Here is a 22532-nt window from a genome sequence, read left to right as displayed (position 1 = left end):
AGAGACTCTCAATCTTGTAGCATGGAAACTGTCAAATTGCGGCACAAGTTAAAAGAATTTTCTGAAGAAATTGCAGAAATTATGGCAAATGCCAGAAAGACTTCTACACAGACAGTTTATGATGCAAGACTCAGAATATATAACGGTTGGTGTAAAGAACAGGGTGTCAAATCCATTACAACATCTATACCAGAATTAGCAGAATTTTTTATGTACTTTTTCAATGTTAGAAAGTGCAAACCTCAAACAATAGCTGGATATAAGTCAGCAATTGCAATTATACATCAGAATGGAAGCAGTATTGGTATAGATTCAGAGCTATCGTTATTGTTGAAAGGTCTGTTTAATAAATACCCATCAACACGTCAATTAACACCAAATTGAAATTTACCAATTGGTTTTGTTAGCTCTAACAAAACATCCATTTGAACCCCTAGAGTCAGCAGATCTAAAGTTTTTGACTCTGAAGACGGTTTTCCTGGTCGCCATTGCCTCTGCTTCCAGAGTGAGTGAGATTCATAGTCTTTCTTTAGATGATGGTTATTTTCGAATGGAGAGAAAAGGGATAAAAATGTTACCAAATATGGAATTTTTGGCAAAGACGCAAACAATGAATAGACCCTGGGAGCCTATCTATATTCCTGCTTTCGATTCATACGCTACAGACTCTGAAGATTTGGAACTATGTCCTTGTCGTGCTTTGAAGATTTATATCAATCGAACAAAATCTATTCGAAAATCAAATAGATTATTTGTGACTTACCAACAAAATAATCATAAGGAAGCCTCGAAAGACTTTATTGCAAGATAGATAGTTAGTATGGTTCGTTTTGCATATGATAATGCAGAATCAGAAACATTAGAAATAGTCAGAGCACACGACACCAGGCGATTATCAACTTCATGGGCCTTGTTTTGTGGTGCATCAGCTAATGACATATTAAGAGTAGCACACTGGGCATCTGAAACGACGTTTACTTCGTTTTATCTGAAGGATGTTCCAGATCACCAGTCCATTTTTGCCAAGACAGCAATCCTGGATTCATCCAAGAAAGGGAAGCAGAAATAGGTAATTATATTACTTTGATCACTTGCTTTTCCTCTCCCACCTCCAAAATTGGGCTTCAAATTCCTTTGCAAATAGTTAAGGAGGCAGGTAAGTGGAACTATTGAAATGAACTTGGATTTTTGGGGGTAAAATCCGTGTTCATGAGATATTTACACTTACCTGCCTCACCCGCCCACCTCCCCTCTCGATGAAATGATAATGTTAATAATTTTAGTTCGTCGAGAAAAACTGAAGAGTTATAGTTAAGGGGGATAACTGGAGGTAATACCGTAGTCACTCTAATAAAAATTATATCGACGGATTTTATGGGGAACTAGAGGGAAATTGCAAATAGTTAAGGAGGCAGGTAAGTGTAAATATCTCATGAACACGGATTTTACCCCCAAAAATCCAAATTTACTGGATTGTGCCAGGTTATGAAATGGAGAATAACAGTAGTAAAACTGTTCATATGCAATGAAAAGTCAAAATGTAAAGGAAAAGTCAAAATGTATAATAAGAGCCTCAAACTGTTGAGTCTGTCGTATATTGTACAGTCCTCAATGCTAACGCGCCTCTGTTCATCCAATATCTGACGGAATGACGGAAAGTTTTTGACTTATAACCATAACAGAAACATATTATTACTAAAAACCTCCATATTATATAATTGCAGGTTTTAAACTGTTTTACAAGGTACCTTGTAATTAATAATAAATCTTAGAGCTATTAAACTGATAAAGAAGCAAAATAAAAATGACATTTACGGTTATACCATTATATACATTTAGAAAATAGTAGACTTTGACCCGTTGGCATTGCATATGATATTGGGCATTTGCGAATTAGATACATCGACACATCGTATTGTTGACATTTACATAACCGAACTTTCAGCCTACAATAACGTTATTAATTTCACTACACTCTGCTTAGTTGGAATAATCTAACTGTGTCTCGGGAGAGGCCTTCACAACAGTTGAAATGCCTCCCTGGTCCCATATACCCGTAATGTAGCAAAAAATTGCAGAATCGCTCCGAAACAATTTTGAAGAAAATTAATGAAGCTGCATTGAAAACAGCAGTTACATTATTCATAACAAACCATTTTGAGACTGTAGATACCTTTCATCTAAACCTTCAATTCATATAAATGAAGATTAAACACTTTTCAATTCAAATGTGTTATTGTTGAAACATAAACTAAAGAGCATCCCGTGATTTAGCGTGAATGTAATGCGTATACGCAAGATTGTAAAATCCAAAAAATTCAGATGATTTCCGGATTTTTAAAAGGAATTTTTCTTTGTTTAGCGAAGCTTGATTGAGAGAAAAATAAAAACAAATTGGTAACCTTCAACTACCAGTGATGTTTAATATATATAAAACAAGAGACAGTACTCTTACGATTTCTCGGTATAAAAGCCCAAAAATTCGAGTCTATTATTTTAATTGCGTGGACCCTGAGGTCCACGCAGAAAATATATAAGCGAGGTTAAACCGGATGCTATGGGGAAAATTCAGCCTGCGCATGAGCTAGCCTGGTTCCTGTGCGTATTGGGTAGCTCAGGGAACCAGGCTAGTACAAGTTTATCTGAATCGGGATCGGGATTCCATACCATATGCACACATAAAGTTCAAAGGCGCTGTAATTGTAATTGTAAAGTTGTCGGTAAACAGTAGTCAGTACAGAAACAAAGTATTCCTTTTAAAGAAATAACCGGCATGTGATATGAACTGTCAGTATTATGAAATAAGTTAATGTTATGCCGAAACTACAACATGCATCAAATGGCATATAAATGCAATGTTTTGATGTTTTCCGTATACACATGTAACTGAACTTTACTTTTATAGTAGGCGAGGCTAGAGTACTTCCCGGTTAAAATTTTTTAAGCATTTAAGTGTGATTGAATAATTATGTCACTGTATAAAAGTTTAAATCTCAAGAAAAATGCATCAAAATATGAAATTAATCTAAACAAAGCTGTCACTGCATAGTTAACAAAGTAGTGCGAATCGTAATGTGTGCACAAATAGTAGAATTCGCCGAATGCCTGATACTATACATGCATACTTCATTAATAGATAGATCATAATTATTTTAGAAGTATGAACCCTTTATATTCTGAGATAAAAAGTCAGGGCTATACATATACGTAATCCAACGTACAAATTTAGTGGTTAAAAGCAGAGGGCTAGAGTCGGTGGACTCTCTGATAATCTTAAGGCTTTCACGTTTCGTTGGAAACACATGCAAATGGTCCACGTATTGTAGTCCTTTTTTAAAGGACAACAACTTGTTTAGTAGTATAGATTAAACAGGCGTAAAAGTGTTTACATTTATCATTTTCTAACAAGCATTAACTGTAAACTAATCACCTAAAGGGTATACCAATTTGATTGTGAATTTTTATTTGTTAATCATTTTTTGTGTGAGTCATTCATCATCATTACGCGCAGCACGCCAACGCCAACAACACACGATGACGCTCAAGACAACGTATATAGAAAGAGAAACAGAGAGTCCTATCACTGCATTATGTTCGCTGTCTATCTTCTCCTCTTTTTCTTTCACTATAATATACAAGGTTTTACAATAAATCATATATCTAAATACACTTGCTCAATTGATTCGTCTATTTTATAAATTTTAATGCCTTCTTTTAATATCTAAAGGTACATATAAGTGAAAAATACTTTATGAATATCATGTTACAATAATTACTAAAAACTATATTTTTAATGCGATATGTCATTTCAATAACAAAAGAGATACATAAGTAAACATATGTTAGATATTGCTATCGTTATTCTTATGGTTTGAAGTAAATCAATGACACCCAATTTGAAGCAATATTTCTGTTCTTTAAAATACTTTGTTTGTTCGTGTGAACAACAGATATTTCATAAGGATGAAATTTCAAAAATACCCAGCATGCGAAGTTCTGTACAGCCACAGCATTCGCCAGTCACATGATTACACTTGGCATCTTTTCCACATGTCTTTTCACATTTGTCGCCATAGTGACCGTCTGGGCAGACTAGATGAAGAAAGGATTTAAAGTAGCTTCAAATGCGTTAAAAACACAGCCGCGTTAACATAGTTCAATCTTGAGAAGTTATCACCGGGCGCTGCCGCCAAAAGGATATGACACAGACCTGTGCTTGATGTCTGAACCCCTACCCTCCTCCGAATTTAGACACCGGGGTTGTTGACTTTTTTTTTTATAGAGATTCATTTATAGTTTAAAGTAGACATGTCATGTTCACAATACGCACGTTCTATTTCAAATATCTAAAAATTAACGGAAAATAAACGAATAATGTAGAACCTCCCCACTTAAGCCCCCCCCCCCCCAACTTTAAAGTTGAAATCTAATATTTGAATGTTGGATTTTCCAACTTTAATCTTTGAATATTCAACTTTAATCTTCTTATACATGTATTACGACTGGTTTCTTAATTTCAGACACATGTCTTTAGATAAGACATATCTATCAACACCGTGTAGATAATGGGGCAATGGAAATATACAAATTACACCGCTTTGATTTTATTTTTATTTTATTTTTCTTTGATTTTTTCTTACATTACATTTAATTAACGACACCCTTTTAATTTACTTATAAAGATAACGTTTGTTTGATTCAAAGTTATTTTATTATATTTGTAAACATGAATACGATTTAATTTAATTTTTATGAAAACTTTCCTTAAGACGGATAAAACATAAGTTTATAGCTCAGTTTGCCTGTGATATTATGTATACTATTTTATATATGAAATCAATTAACTAAAAAGTTGGAAATTCCAAGATTTAAGTTGGAAATACTAATTTTAAAGCTGAAAAAATCAACTTTAAAGCTAAAACTTTTAAAAACTTTAAAGATGGAAAAATCAACTAGAAAGTTAGAAAATTAAACTTAAAAGTTGGGATTTCCAAGATTAAAGTTGAAAAAAAAACCAATTTTTAAATTGGAAGAAATAACTTTAATAGTGGAAAATCTAAAATTAAAGCTGGAAATTTGATATTTAAAGTTAAAAATTCCAAGAATAAAGTATGAACTTTAGAGAAAAAACGTGGCGCTAATAGCTTCTGCAGGTACTGCATGTAAAATAATTCTTATTTGTTTTGTATAACTTTTTATTGGTATTGTATTAATATTTGTATTGTATAATTCCCATTTGTATTGTAAACATTTTCAATTGTATTTCTAACTATTTCATTTATATTTTAAAATACTTTATCTGTATTGTATAGTTTTTCATTTCTTTTGTATCTTAGGGATTGTTTATTTTGGTAATGCATGAGATTTCTGGAAAGTTTACATAAAACCATTATCTTAGGGATTTTTTCAAAAAACAAACAAAAAAGGAAAATGCCCATGCTTAGTTCTCAGTAGAAATGTCTTTAATTCTTCGGCATTTAAACCCAGACTTACATCTTTTTTTTTATAAACGCAACTTATACCCGACTAAATATTAGCGTAACTTAAGTTAGTCGAACTAACTTAAGGTAGGAGTACGGCCATCTTGTACATATGTGGACCAAAAATGTAAACATTTCTTGAACTGACTAGTTTACGCCGAAGACTGACCAAAACTGTAAAAAGACAAAAAAAAACCCTAATGAATATGAGGTTTTACATGTTGTTTTGTAATCGAAATACCAGACGAGAACAGAACAATGCCGCTTTTAATCGCTTATAACCGCGCAGCTACAGGCGTTTCTTGAAGATATAAAAATCTGGAAATAATATAAAGGAAGGTCATTGGTGTCCACTGTAGAACCATTGGGAAAAGGGTCGAAGCTTGCATATTTAAGTTGTAACTTTGTCTCAAGAGAGGTTACCATATTTTGAAAATTGGTTTCAAAAACTATCAGTCGGCACGAGCTATATTTGTATTTGTACATTAAACTTAATAATATTTTCATTTGAAAATAGATATAATTTTATCTAAGACAATTATTTTTTTACGCTGTTCCCAATAAATTTCCTTTAACTTATACACATAAAACTTGGGACTGATATAGAGATGTTGGTCACATTCAACACATATTGTTTGAATTTACATTTATTTTTACTCAGAAAATATAACGTCAACGTGTCTCCATAGACACAGGAATTTTAATGACTGGATTTTTTCATGTTTAAAAAAAATAGATCTCATGCTGATGGATAACAATAGGGTACCCTATTTTGAGACAAAGATAATTGATCAAGACTCAATGTTTTTCTCAACAATTATTTGTAGAGTGGACACCAATTTTTCAGACTATTAAATCTTCAAGACAAGTCTGTGGCTGTGCAGTTCTACAGCTATTCTAAGTGATTAACAAAGGCATTTGTAAGTTCAATTTGCATGCAAAATAAGAGTTTATCTCTCTCTCTCTCTTTCTCTCACTCTCTCTCTCACCATTGTTACAATTTTGTCCAGTATATCCAGGTTCGCATCCAGTCATACACTGGCCAGTCACGTGGTGACAAGGAACTCCATCCCGGCAATGACCGCAGGTAGATTTACATTCTGCTCCATATGATGTATTTGGACACACTGCATTAAGAAAAAAAGAATCCTTATAATAATATGAGTATATAGATTTAATGGAATATTATTTTCTGTCCCTTTCAGACATGTTATTTTTCCACGTGTTATATCAAGATGCAAAAAGAAATGTGTTGATATGCATTCAACGTATTCATAATGATATGTTTATTTGTCTAGCTCAGTGAACCTTTAACTTCTATATATATATTTGCATTTAATACATCTATCAACATAAGAGGGCTGCTTATCAACTTATAAGTGTCGATCAGTCAGCTTTATTAGAAACTGAACCAATAACAAGTCTATCTAACCTTTACTGCAGTCAACCGTGTGCCAACCAGGAACACATCCATTATCGCATTTTCCGTTTACATGGTTGCAGCCATTTTTACAATAAAAACCTTCACACTTAGAGGAGCAGTCTTTTCCATAAGTCCCTTCTGGGCAGGCTATAATATAATAACTCGATGTTATACTATTTCTACCATACATATGGTGGCATAGTTCTGCTACTACTTGTCAAAAAGTTATGCCGACTTGTCAGATCTTTTTAACGACTTGTCAGATCTTTATATCGAATTGTTACTTATTTACGCGTCTAAAACATTTAAAACTAATTAAAAACGTGTACAAGTCATGCCCAATTTCTGCCATCTAGACAAGTCGAAAAAGGAATCGAACAATAAAACACAAAGATCTGACAAATCAACATCAATTATCGATAAGTCGAGTTATCAGATAATCTAATTTTTTTGTTGGACATATTATTGTCGACCTGCCCGATATAATGATACTGATAGAAAATAATTATAGTTTTTAATCGTTAAGTTGAATTGTCAGATCTTTGTTGTCTAGTCAGATCTTTATGTTGACTTGACAGATATTATTATGACATGTAGATGACAGTAGGTGGCAAAACTACAGAAACGTATAACCGCCTCGTGTTGTTACATCAGAACGCGATATATTCACATAAATATATTGTCATATTGAAAAAATGACAAAAACAAACCGTCAACCATCTCAAAAATCCATAAAACGAAATACAAAGCAGAGCAACACGGACCTTCAAAAAGATATAAGTAGGATCAGGTGCTTAGGAGGAGTGAGCATCCTATGCTGACCGGTCATGACACCCGCCGTGAGCTCTTTGTCGTAATCGGGGTGAAAAACCGGAAAAGCCTGTGGACAATTAGGTGATTTATTATGGTCTAACAATTAGTATGAAAAACGTCAGTCAGCATGCGACCAAGAAGAAGATTGTATTTGCTGACAAGGTCGATGTATCGACCATAGCACTTACGAAAACATGACTTCAAACGAGACTGTTGATAGTCCTGTTTTATCAACGTGTTTGTCAGTAGCTTGCCTCGCCTTAGAAACTGTTCATGCGAAAAGCATGCCCTTGCATATCAAATTAACTGCATGAGAGACAAAAACACTATATGCAGGTGATGAAGGTATATTGCTACATAAGTAAGGAAAATTGACTACAGAAAAATTAAAGTCATCGCGTTTATCATAAAGTTTTGTTGTTAGGTTATCATCAATGTCCATTTCCAGTAAAATATCCAAGTATGAAACAGATGACGCAGACTCTGTGGTATTTTTTATTTCAAGTTCACCGGTATATATCGAGTCGACGTAGGAATGAAAATAACGATTGTCAATTGATAATACGTCGTCGATATACCTGAATGTTAAGTTGAAGGTCACAGCGAGTGATTTATTTTTTTCACGTACAAGTTTATGAATAAATTCTGCTTCATAAGAATACAAAAATAGGTCTGCTATCAATGGGGCACAATCAGTACCCATGGGAATTCCAACTTCTTTTGTTGTTTGTTAGATTGTTGGAAGACTTGATTTTCAAAATAATAAATACATGATTGTTTCAAAGTTTAGCAATTCAATAAAGACAAAAATCTATATATTTCGTAACCTTTTTTGATACGATTTTGACGACTTAAACACTTTAGAACGGAGACATTTAACCGCCTCTTGTTGTTATGTTAGAACGCGATATATTCACATAAATATATTGTCATATATGATTGTTTAAAAGTTTAGCAATTTTATTATGACAACAAACTTTATTTAGTGGCACTATTTCAACATGACTTTGACGTCTTAAAGGGGCATGGTCACGATTTTGGTCAAATTCTATTTTTATGTTTTTATTATTTACAATGCTTTAGAAATGCATTTCTAATTATCATATAAAATTTGACAGTCATTCGTAGAGTTATAAGAAAGATACAGGGCTCACAGTTCTCTGTCATGTAAACAAGGCTCGTGCTCTGTTTTTGTTTACGTAGGTTCAATATACTAGTAAAAAATCGTTTAATAGCTTATTTGTCTATCTTTTTATTTATTTTAAGCATAGATAAACAGTTACTAACGTCTAAAACATCCGTTTTCGGTTTAAAACTGAATTTTTTACTTCAACGTTCAAAATGTAAACAAACGCTTTGTTTACATAGCGAAGAATTTCAAGCTTTGTAACTCGCTTATAACTCAACAAATGACACTCAAATTTCGGTTGCCTATTAAAAATGCCTTTCTGAAGCATTGTAAATATTAAAATCGGAAAAACGATTTTTGACCAAAATCGTGACCATGCCCCTTTAAGCACTTTAATCTTTTAAAGTCGAATTCTGCAATGTCACGCTGGAATAATGCGCATAAACTATGCCGTCAAAATTAAATATCGAAGAATTTATTGCAACATTATTGTGTTTGGCGAATTCACCTAAGCTAAGCGACTTATCTAAGTCAGAGAGGAATTTGAACGACTAGAATAATTAGTTTATCTACAGAATGCTATAAAAGGGAGAAGAGATGGTAACCTCTCCAGATGTTTTTGGGTTTAAGCGATGTGTGTGTGTGTGTGTGTGTGTGTGTGTGTGTGTGTGTGTGTGTGTGTGCCCTTAAATTGAGTGAACAACCAAAGCTCTGATTAAAACCATATATTCAGACTTAAATTAACTTATTTAAGTTAATGAACAACATTTTTTATTTCAGGTACTATTCATTTAACATTTCAAAAACTGCATACTTTGTGATTTCTTATATCCGTTTTCGTTACCATCAAATAATCTAAGTTATGGTTTCCTTCCCAAAGGTTTGGTCTTTCTTTTTTATTTTTAAATTGAAGTTTAAGAAATATATAGAGTATTTGGAAATGCATATTTCTCTCAGTAATTATATATTTAATCTTTCAAAAGCTCTTCGAATTATGTATAATCATCATTAATTAGGTTTAGATAAAACTCTTCATGTATACATTCATACATGTATTATTTGAAACCTAATGAAAATCTACTAAAAGTTTCTTCGTTTTGTATAACTAATTTCATGATTGTAATGATTTAAGTATTTACCTTTTTAAAAATAATAAAAGAAACTGTTTAAATCTTGGGTGTATCATATTTGATTTATTTTTGCATTCATCTATTTACATTTTAAAGCTGTTGGTTTTTTAATTACTAAAGAATGTGCTCTGCCCCTGTCTCTAACGCTTATGAAGCTTTGCAGTTAGCTATTATGTTTACTGCTTTATATTTCAGTGTTTATAATTTCCTTTTATTGGGTTGAATTGCTTTTCAAACTATAGACGACAAACTTAAGTTGACATTCCTTGTAAACAGACAAGAAATCATCAAAATATGGACGCGAAAGCCTCACAAATTGTACAATTTTAACATAATTAATTTTCAATATAAAAGATAGCGAGAAAATATCTACGTATTTATATCAGTGCGATAAATTTATTACGCAAAATAATTTTTTGACATAATCAAAGTCAACAAAGCTTGAAATAAGCGGTTAAATCATCCAAAATCTATCGACTTGTATTTTTTTCTTAGTACAAGCCGACATAATTTGGACAACATATACATTTTATAGGAATATGACACTAATTTCAATTTTCCATTTAGAGGTTTAACACAACATCAAGAGGCGGTTATACGTGTCCGTACTAGGAAAAGTATAACCGCCTTGAGTTGTTGTATTAGGACACGATATATTTGGTAACAAGTCAACTCGGCATCTGGTGAATTCGGCACCTGCATAAATAGTGACCTCGGCACCTAGTGAATTTGGCACCTGGTGAATTTGGCATTATAAATCTGGTGAATTCGGCACCTTGATATTTTTTTATCATTACTAGAGATAGTAAAATATAGAAAGAACACAAAATCATTATTTGCTTGTGACAAAATTTATAAGAATTTTCACTAATCACAATACGTGAATAAAAACAAGTAAAAACAACTAACTACAAAAAGTATTTATGTTTACAGTGCTGCTATCGTGAAAGTTGACAAAACTATCCTATCCTATCCTATATCCTGTATCCTGCATCCTATCCTGCAAATAGGCTCTATCCTATCCTATCCTATCCCATACCTTCAAAATATAGGAATGCAAGTTTTATGAAACGAAATCTAAGAATTAAATGATTTTATCAATTAATGTAGTACTCAAAATGAATAATTAAATTTTAAAACCGAAAATTCTTCGAGCGGGATAACTTACTTACCTGTGCTACGGAAAAATTAAATCGTACGCGGGATGGACACAATAACGTAAACAAACAGGTAAGCGATTCGATATTTGATTTTACTATATTTATCCATACAAAAACAGATAAATAACTTCGATGCACTTATTGAGGAACTGTTTAGTCATATTTTTATCAAATGATTTTGTTATCATATATAACTGAGCGTAATTATCATTATTCGAGCGATTCGTTCGGCGATAAATGTAAACACGATCTGGAAATAAATAATTCCTTTAGGAAGTTTATATCGTTTATAGTTAAACCACTCGGAGTTATTTTAAAAGTATAAATTCTTAAGCATTTATAGGTAGCTAACATTTATTAATTCGATATGTTCAGGTTAATATCGGACAGAAATATGCGTCCATGTTATTGGGCATCGAAGAAATTATATGAAACGTGAAGCAATGTCTGTTTCTTGTATACATGTTTATCTTTTAAAATGCCGAATTGGTCGTTTATAATTTCAAGCTTTTATACTTTGCAGACTTTAAATGAAGGAAATACAGAAATCTATTTCTGACATTGTCAAATGTTGCATCGAATTCTCCCAGTATCTCCGTACTTGCGTTCCAATAGACAAAGATGTAGCGCCTACATTTTAGCGCGCATCAATGTTATTCACCGCGTTCTTGATATAATAATTATTCTTTAATTGTTTAACTTGTTAAACGTTTTAAATTGACATTGAAAATACATTGTTAAGCCAATTTTCGTTTCGCAAAATAACTCTGAAATTTATACTCGAATCTGATTGGCTACAGGATGCAGGATAGGATAGGATAGGATAGGATAGAACTTAACTTTTATATTTCTATCCTGTATCGTGCATCCTGCATCCTATCCTATCCTATCCTTGTCAACTTTCAGGATAGCAGCACTGTAATATAATAATTAACAATGAATTTAAGGACGAAATAAGGTTGATTTTTAAACACATTAACTTATTCCTTATATCATCTGCACTGTATTTATAATAAAAATTTTAATAATTAATACTCAACATCAAAGGTACTTAATCATGTGTTATTCAGTGTGTACCTTGTTTAATTGTTAAAACAACAAGATGATAGCGGTGTATTCCTGGTATACATGAAAAGAGTACCAGGTGCTATTAGACGGAATATTCCCTGTACACATAGAAGGGGTGGTGTACCAGCAATGGGTAACAGTTAATTAAATCAGTAGCTAAAAAATTAATTTGCATCTGTAAATAAATGTAGTTGTAAGTAATAAGTTACTTTGTAATACTCACCTTTCTTCACAAACCGACAGTTCCATGATAACAATGAAAATCATACATTGTTTAAAAATAATAAATATATCAGATTTTTCAAAATTGCGTGTCTAGAACAAAGGGATCCAACAAGTGCCGAGTTTACTAGATGCCGAATTAACCAGGTGCCAAATTTACTTGATGCCGAGTTTACCAGATGCCGGATTCACTATTTTCGGTGCCAAATTCACCAAGTGCCGAGTTGACCAGCGTTGTCAAATATAATTGATTCAAAGTGTGACAATAATAATACGACAACAATCTCTTTTAAGGGAATCTTTTTTTTTTTTTTACATGTTTTAAGGCGGATTTGTGGCCATCTTGTACATTTGAGAATAAGTATGTAAACATTTCTTTAACTTGCTTGTTTCTGCCTAAAACTGGCAAAAATGTTGCCAAAAGATATGAAAGCAATGAATACGAAGTCCTACATGTCATTTTTGGGAGTTGATTTTAATCAACTCTCCTATGCAGTTACTCTGGCAAACCGAAACTGAAACAGTGTTTGGACCTAAGCACAAATCATCACCGCTGACAAGAGTTAGTTCTTGAAAATAATCGATAAATTCGATGTAATGTACGCTGAAGCATTTTTTTAAGGAAAACTTATTTATAAATAGTCAGCTTTTAAATAGTACGAACAATTTTGAAGTTTTATGCAGTCGTTTGTATTCCTACGCCAGAGTTCAATATAGTCTCGTTCAACCATCGGCTGTCTCCGTACATCTCCGACAAGCAGAGAGTCAGTCTATAATTGGAGGTCGCATCATCAAGCTATCACGTGACCTGGTATCTCTTACTTGTCGGAGATTAATGGAGACAGCCGAGCATCTGGTTGAACGAGACTAGAGTTCATTAATGGTTGGATCCATACACTTTTTGAAATATTTCGAATACCAATACATAGTTTGATGAAATCAATTCTATTTTTAAATATTACACAACATGATTCATATGAGGTTTTCTCGAAATTCTTGTCAGAAAAGTCCGAGAGTCCATATTTTGAAAATATGCGTAATTCAAATAGAGATTATAAACTACTTGCCAAACAAAATAACATATCGTTGATTTTAAGATAAATGATAATCATTAAATTCAACTCCCGTCAGTAGTTCAGTACTTCTATTTTTGAAAAGTATGCACACAAGAACAGGACAATGCCTCATTAAAAACTCAGAACAACTCTTTGATAATAAGTCTGTAACTGCGCAGCTACCGACTTACTTTCAAGATTTAAAAATCTGAAAAATATGAAAGGGTTTTTTTGGTGTCCTCACTACAACCATTTGTTGAGAAAAATATCTAAGCTTGCTTATTTAAGCTGTAACTTTGTCTCAAAGTAAGGTACCCATAAATTTCGCTATAAACTATTATTTAAAAAAGAAAAATCCCATATTTTACAACTTTTGAATTAAGGTATTTTCCTATATTTTTATATTGAGCTTTCCTTCTTAAGGAGATCAATACAGTCTAAATTTTGTCACGACCATCAATTAAGGCTTCTTAATAGGAATGAGAGCGCCGAACCCCCGGAAGTTTACACCAGAACGTTGTTATAAGGAATAAATGTTGTGGGTGGTGTGCGATTTGCTGAATTCAGGTATGTAACAATTCTCATTTTGAAGTAAAAACAAAGTAATTTAAAATATTGATAAAAAAGGTACTTTTTAAATAAGACTAATACAGTTGGGAAAATTGTAGGGGTTGGATTGATTTTTTTTATGTAGGGTGTCATTTACTGCCGTATAAACGCCACGGGTCCTTTTTTGTCATTTTCTAAAATGGCTTAGAATTAAGTTTCAAATGATACAAAAAAGTTGAACGAAACTGTTGTAATAAAGTACTGTGAAGGCATAAAGTTTGTACATAGATTTATGGGAAAATAAAGTGTGTGTGCTATGAATGTGTATGTTGGGGAGGGGGGATGTAGGGTTCCTTTAAATTAAGCAAACAGTCAAAGCTCTGGTTTTGACAATTGTTGCTGTCTGAATTTAACTACATATAATATCTCTATCATAATTGCACTTACCACTCTTAAATTTTTTAGAGGTCTGGATAAATGCGCAATTTAAAAAAAGTTTGTGTTTTTTCTTTAGGTATTAGTTCTTTTAAATTTCAGAAACTGCACTCTTTGTGAGTTTTATTATGCTGTTTCGTTGCCATCAACTTAAGTTAAAATGGTACCCAGCCAAGATGTTCCTCTTCCTCTTTTCCCTTGCAAAATTGTTACATAGTTTAATGGATATCAAAAACATTCAAAAATTATATTTTCAGTAATTTCGTATTTGATTTTACAAAGCATTTCACATTTATTTAATATAGCGTTCCCTTGATAGAGTTTAGGCTAATTGCAGTTAATAAACTTTTACTTAACAATGTATCAAAATCAAACTTTAAAAACTTGGATTTGATAAATATATCCAGGACAAAATGTGGACATTCGTTTACAGTTATAGTTACAATTGCGGTTATACGTTTCCGTTGAATATTGCGTTTAAGATAATATATTTAGATTATCCAGTGTCTTTGCCTGTGACACTACGTATCGATTTTGTACTATATAACTCATAATACAAATGACACCAAATTGAGGCTCCAGCGGGGTTTGTTTATTTATATTTAATCGTACTATGGCCTAAAATTATAAAAATATAAGTAATAAGGAATCATTCTTTGAATATTATGAGGTGATAATTTCTATCTATCAAAAAGCCCTTCGGGCTTTATTGGATTTGATCACGCCCCGACCAAAATTATAGATTCCTTATTCCTTATATAAAACAGAGAAAATGTTAAAACCAATAATTTTGTATTGTTTTTAAATCGCTATTCGCTAATTTTCAATACTTACGTGAATCACAGTAAGTGCCCGTCCATCCAGAGGAACAACTCTTACATCTCCCGTCGTCTTCGTTGCATTCTTTATTAAGGCAGTTTTTATGACACAAGAAATTACAGTCGTCACCATACCAGCCAGGGTCACAGGCTTCAAGATAAATTATATATATATATATATATATATATATATATATATATATATATATATATATATATATATATATATATATATATATATATATATATATATATCCTTATTAGGGATGTCAAATCGGTCAATTTTTAATACTCGGTTACTCGGACGTTTTTCCGATCGAGTACCTGGGTACTCGGTAAAAGTGTAAATAAATATGAACAAGTACATTGATAACTGTAAAACCTTGTGATTTAACATGTTTGTCGTTCCCCCGTGTACGATAAGTTTACTTCGCACAGCTGACATTTTACGTTTTTTGAATCTTCAGTTCTTTTAAAATATTTCCAGACCTGCTTGTTCAACATTATTAAAATAAGAGTAGAAACTAGAATGGATAAAATGATAGGAACGTATGAAAAAATAAGCTTTCATCTGCTGAATAGTATGTACAATGGTCTTTAATTTCCTCAATCATCTAAATTGCCAATGCTTCACATTTATGATTGATGATTTGAAATATATGTTAAAATTTACTTCAGTATCATTAAATGAGACAAAAGGCTACCAAATTCTTTTTATGAATAACAAAAGAATTTGGGAAAATGTATTCAATGCCACGTTTAACAAGTTTTACATTGGATAAGGGTTTAAGAGGTTGGATATAGAATGCAGAATACACGATGAAGAAAACAAGGTAAAAATCATCATACACTGTCCTATCCATGATATCCTGCAACCAATAACGAATCAAAATTTTATTCTTTTTTTTATTTTCAAGAAAAATGTTTACTATAAAATTGATCGTTTATGTTATACTGATTTTAAAATTGTTACAAAAATTGTAATACTTTTTTCCACTTTTGCTGTAAAAAATTTTAAGATAAATTTACTTTGCACATTTTTCATAAAATGTATGATTACTTGGTATTAAGTAAGAGATTTTTGTTTTGATTCATGAGGATTTTCATAACTCATTTTTTATCTGATAGAATAGAATGTTTCTAATTATAAGTGATTTAATAACAAAAAGTATCTGAAATATTGGGAAATGATTTTTTACTCTGTGAATCACTGATATTGAGAGAAATAGGAGATAAGTTCACAGACTCGACAATATTTTTTTACACTCCAATAGAAATGAGTAGCCCCTTTACTATTGGAAACGTTATAGCATGCATTAGAATGTTTATTGTCAACATAGACATTAACTTTTTCCCGACTGGTTGAGTTCGGAGACAGTAAACTTGCTTTTGTCCCCATAACCAGTTCACAGTAAAATAGTTGTAATTGACAAAAAGAAAACTTATTTTCAAGATATAATATATTCAAACGTTAAAATCAATGTACACCAAAATTAAATCCAAACAAAAGTTCTAAACAGTGTGTAGAGCTAGTAGAGAGGCTCTTTGCCATTAAAAAGGAGTCAATTTTATAAGCCCCATGTTAAAGTCAAAATAACAGTCAAATTTTGAAAACTTAGATTATGAAACAAAGTTTATTTCTACTTGCAATTTAAAAACAACAATGTGAAATTTTAAACCAACTTTTTACTTACACAAAAAGATAAATATATATACAGTTATAAATAAAATGTGGTCATACAAGTGAAATGTCGGAAATGATTTTATGGTGCAGATTTTAGTGAAGTGAACATAATGAAGTAATCTTATGCAAACAATATATAGACTAGGATAAGACTGTTGTAAAAGTGTCGCTATTTGAAGTAATATTTAAGGTTATGAATAGAAGGTGTATTACATGCTAAGCATCGACGAGAATCAATTTCAATTCTTTATTTCTTTAAGCTTTACAGCTTATCAGTATAACATATGTATAACATGAGGTGGTAGTGTATTTACAGGAGAACTTGTGCACGTACAGATAATAACATTATTACTTATTAGGTTAGTTACTGACTCACTACGGAAATTTGTTTTCCCTTGGACTGAAATGTCACATTTTCATTGGTTTAAACATAGCACGTGATTGCCTCATATATCTCTATATTTGTTCTGTGAGAAATAATATTAGGCAATATGGCCGTCATTGGTCGACACTTCGCTTACTCATTTCGACATTTCATAGTATTTAATACATAAACCGCATGCCGTAAGTTCTTAAAGTATTTGGAGTAGTTGCCCTTTGAAATTCTTTAAAATTAGAGTAGTTGCCCTTAGAATATTGACGTCACATTGTTTTGTCTGGAGCAGAACAAAATAGCAGCGTCGAAATGTGCTCAAATCTCTGCAGAGGAAAGGGAGAAAACATTTTAAATTGAATAGCAACAAAACATTGTAAGTAAACGTGGGTGAAGCAAGGATTTTTAAAGAGTATTTGAAAGGTGAGATTGAAAATTTTGAAGAGTTTAAATGAGTTAAATTGGACGAGATGTTAGGTATCTTGTACATGGCTTCATCGCTATTTGTGAATATATATGTCGCTTGACAGTCCTCGGGAAAACAAAACACTTATTAGGGTTAGTTACTGACTCACTACGGAAATATATTGGGTTGATCAATCTCATAGACGGCTCGGCTTCGCCTCGCCATCTATGAGATTGATCAACCCAATATATTTCCCAGGCACGTAGCATCAGGGGGGGGCAGGGGGGCCCGGCCCCCCCACTTTTTCTCGCAGCAACCAATTTTTTTAAAATTTACATGTTAAAAATGGAATGATCATGGAGTTGGCCCCCCCCCCCCCCCCACTTTTTTGGGAGTACGTAAAAAAAATTGGTATGAAAATAAGGAAATGAGGAGTGAAATTAAAGTTATATAGTTTGCCAGCCCCCCCCCCCCCCCCCCCCCCCACGGATTAGGAATTTGAAGATTTTGGAAAATTTAAAATTCCCTTTTTTTTTTCTTTTTTTTTTTTTTTTTGCTTGTCAAAATATTTTGGATCAGTCTGGCCCCCCCACTTTCAAAAACGATGCTACGTGCCTGTTTCCGTAGTGAGTCAGTAACTAACCTAATAAGTAATAATATTGGGTTGATCTATCTCATAGATGGCGAGGCGAAGCCGAGCCGTCTATGAGATTGATCAACACAATATATTTCCGTAGTGAGTCAGTAACTAACCTAATAAGTGTTTTGTTTTCCCAAGCGACATATTTATTCACAAATAGCGATGATCTACGCAAAGCCATGTACAAGATGCCTTACATCTCGTCCAATTAAACTCATTTAAACTCTTCGAAATTATCAATACTACCTTTCAAATACGCTTTAAAAATCTTCGCTTCACCCATATTACTTACAATGTTTTGTTGCTATTCAATTTTAAACCCCTGCAGAGATTTGAGCAAATTTCGACGCTGCCATTTTGTTCTGCTCCAGACACAACAATGTGACGTCAATATTCAAAGGGCAACTACTCTAATTTAAAAATAATTCCAAAGGGCAACTACTCTAAATATTTTAAGGACTTACTGAAAACGATTTCTGTGTAAAATAATAATGAAATATCGAGATGAGTAGGTGAGGCGGCGGCCAATGACGGCCATATTGCCTAATATTAATCCTCAAAGAACCTACATAGAGATATATGAGGCAATCACGTGCCATGTTTTATCCATTGAAAGTGTGACATTTCAGTCCGAGGGAAAACAATTAGGCCTACCGTTATATATACAGGTTGAGAAAAGAAAACAAAGGAATACAATTATGTAATACAGTTGTCTCTTAATAACATATTTGTGAGATGAATTTGCCAAGATTACAGAGATCTTTAACATTGTCAGTATTAAAAGGTTGAATTAATTTAAACATACAAGATTTTTTATAATAATAATCTTTCGTGTATAATTTGCGCAATGTTCTGTATAGAGTACAAACAAATAATCAAAGTACTGAGAGTACTGAAAGGCGGGGTCTTGAAAGATTGTTCACGTTTTCCTTCATTATGTTCCAAAAATTATGAGTTTGAATAAGTTGTTTCAATCTACATGTAGTATGCAAAGTTCGGCTTTTTGCAATTGCCTGATACTTTGTCATAATTTTGCTAAATCCCGACCGGGACTGTTCTTTATAATTGTAGAAAATTGACACAACGGTATATTATGTAAAATAAGACCCTAAGATTTAAAAAAAAAAACTACAACTAACTGGGAAACTCAAAACAACTATATTTAGGTATATAATTGAAATTGTTAGATTTATTTATTTTGTGATCAAAGGGAAAATCTATATGTCGGACGGTATCTGTTATACAAGGTTTATGAAAACTCCGAAAACTCTCAAACTGTTGAAAAGTTAACATTTGTATACCGATAACAAACACAGGCATCTGACGTTAGAAATATTTCTTTTTTACAATAAGATTATTCCAAGTACTGTAACAATAAAAAAAAAGTTTGTCGCGATGACATTTTGATTTTTTAACCTTCTTACCTGTCATCATTTTCTTGCAGCGATTCATATAAAATTAATAGGTAAAAAATAAATTCGTTCGCCACTTACTATTTTTTTGTGTAAACTCTTGCATCATTTATATGAATCACGATACAACCGTTTCTGAAATTTCATTAAAAATCATACTCCGAATTCAGTCATCTGCTTTTCAAATCGATAAAACTAGAAAATGGAGACCAGAAGTGAATGAATCACGTCATATTTTGGGGTAGACCTTTCCTTATTGGCTGTTATATATGATAACTGTAAATTGTTAATTTTAGCTACTAATTCAGATTTATTTGATTTTAAAATTTCTAAAATATGCAGAGTAAACGCTTTTAACAGTAAAATTAACAAATGTTGTAGGACATTGTCATTTCAGGGATCTTTGTCCTTTCATTACACTCTCGTTTATTAAACGCACAATTTAATGCGTGTCTTGGAAAAATGAACTTAATTTTGAAAGCGATTTAATTTTAAATTTTTCGAGGAGCTACAATAAAGGTTTTGTATATTAGATTTAAAAGCTACGATAAAAATTTACTTTTTATCTTCTTAAAATTGAAATAAGTCCTATTCATTTACACGTACTACCACACGATAAATTAAAAATTTAAAACATAACAACCATGCGTTATCTCTGAATTTATAGGTCTAATATTGGTGCGAGATATTTATCAATGGGAGAAAGATCAGCTGAGTTTCGGATGAGAGGCATTACGATATTGATAAAGAATTCTTTTAAATCATGAATATGACTGGTTTTGTTCGTTATAAAGTATAGAAAATGTCTCATAACATTAAAACAAAATTACATGATTGTATATTCCAACTAAGTCGGACAACATGAACATTAACATTTAACTTGGTTCTTCAATCGATAATATTGTTTATATCAATTAATCTATTGGTCACCAAAAATGTATAATTTATATAGTATGTATTGTTAATATGTATTGTTAATATGTATTAACTGAACAGTCATGATATACGATACCCCTGATATTTTGCATGACTATCTGCGATCATGCTATTTATGGAGTTCCGCCAGTGTTCATCAGAACACGCTCCCACATCTTTGCTAGTTTGCTTTTATTGAAAACAGAACAAGCTAGGCAACAGTTTACAATTTATTATCTGCCAGCACAGAATCAATATACAGATAAATGTCAATGTCTACATGTATATGACAATAGCAAAAACATGTTAATCACAAAGTCCATGGGTGTTGGAGAAAGGCCACACTGTCCTTGCTCTGCTATGGAAGGTCTAAGCGTCCACCGAAATACCAACACGCAAAAAGGTGCACAACAGGCAAGACGGGGGCCTTGTGTTGATCATAAGTGCCAGAGATGTCCCATGCTTGGTAAATGACATGTGGACGGGGATGACTAGAGACATGACTGTTTACCCGGTTTTCCGGTGATTGCTCCATGGTATATACTCGTACTTGCTAACCTTGAGTACACCCGGTGAGCCCCCCCCCCCCCCCTTTGTTAGAAGGTGGAGGGGGTCCCAAGTATGGCGTACTACTTGTGAACCCCAATCATTAGCACATGGGATGCCAATTTCCCAACACATATACACCGGCCCTCCGCCTAATTGACAGATGGGGGAAAACACACAGGCCAGACATGTCCCGAAAAGACCTCCCATTAGGTCCTCCAGGACCCGCCACGAACATTGATATAATGTTCTCCATTACCCACGCACACACAAACCAGAAAAGAAACAATTACCCCCCCCCCCATGAGATGCGTTGTTAAACCAAAATTGTCTAAGAAGAATTCCCTGGCCGTGTGACAACATCATATAAATGTGAACAAGCCCCCCTCCAAGTTTTTGACCTGTTCGTGACAGGTGTGTGCCGTCGTGTCTAAATAATTGCTAAACTTTCGGTGTGAAATAACAGCCCCTCCCAAATCTAATACAATTGATAGCGTGGCCTGGTTTTGTGAGGAACAGACTGCTGGAAGAGATAAAATTAGTTGTCTCAGGAGGGGGCGAGTGATGGACCTCGGGTGTCAACTGCCTTGCCCTTTCTGCGATTGATTGCTTTGGATACAAGAAAAGACTTCATGATTGAATTAAAAGGCACATAAATAGAGTTCCACTGTCTTAGCCGAGTATTTTTTAATGGACCGGTATGCAATGAATTTGAGTAATGTGTCAGTAGGTATGGGCAAGATGTGTGGGAGGTTATAGAGATCAAGGAAAAGGTGATATTTTGGTAAGCTGTACTATAGGCTAGTTTGGAGTTGTGTGACAGTGATGTGTAATTAATCGCAGTTGATTGCTGCGTGGGATCCGTCACAATACTTGCAGCTGTGGTTAAACCTGCAATTTGGGTAAAATCGACATTGTTCACCTCTGTTGTACAAGTTGCAGTAGTAGTTATTGCTCAGTGTATTTGGCCGATGTTGATATTTGACGGGAGGGGTGTATGGATTTTGAGGCTGGTCAGAATTTAAAGGCGACTTGTCGTTACTGACAAACAGCAGCCACAATACGGTGTTGATATGACCCCATGAGGTGTGGGGGTCTGACGCTTTCCTCAGTCTAAATGTTCATCGTACTTGTACCAACCAGAGGATTTAGATGCCGCAATGCGGATATCCCGCATATATTTCAATAGTTCCTGTGCTCTTGAACGATATTTCTCCAGCATAACGCTGGAAAAAATCATAAAAGCAGTTGTCCATTTTTCAATAGAGAGGAGC

The 22532-nt window shown here is 33.2% G+C and overlaps 1 protein-coding gene across 1 annotated transcript in view; it reads right to left on the bottom strand.

Annotated features, from left to right (window-relative positions):
* Nucleotides 1-3359: 3359 nt before the first annotated feature.
* The window catches only part of LOC136274762 (scavenger receptor class F member 2-like), a 31228-nt gene continuing 12055 nt past the window's right edge, over nt 3360-22532 (bottom strand). Inside the window, exons 3-7 of the mRNA XM_066082364.1 lie at nt 15299-15433; nt 6913-7050; nt 6470-6607; nt 3982-4092; nt 3360-3625 (exon numbers count right to left, since the gene is read on the bottom strand). Of these exons, the coding sequence (XP_065938436.1) occupies nt 3489-3625; nt 3982-4092; nt 6470-6607; nt 6913-7050; nt 15299-15433 (659 nt within the window). The 3' untranslated portion in view covers nt 3360-3488. The remainder of the gene's footprint in view (nt 3626-3981; nt 4093-6469; nt 6608-6912; nt 7051-15298; nt 15434-22532) is intronic.

This window comes from Magallana gigas, chromosome 4 (genome assembly GCF_963853765.1).
Source record: "Magallana gigas chromosome 4, xbMagGiga1.1, whole genome shotgun sequence".
Lineage (NCBI taxonomy): Eukaryota > Metazoa > Mollusca > Bivalvia > Ostreida > Ostreidae > Magallana > Magallana gigas.
Note: the sequence above shows the minus strand (reverse complement) of the source record. Positions and strands in the feature narration are given on the sequence as shown.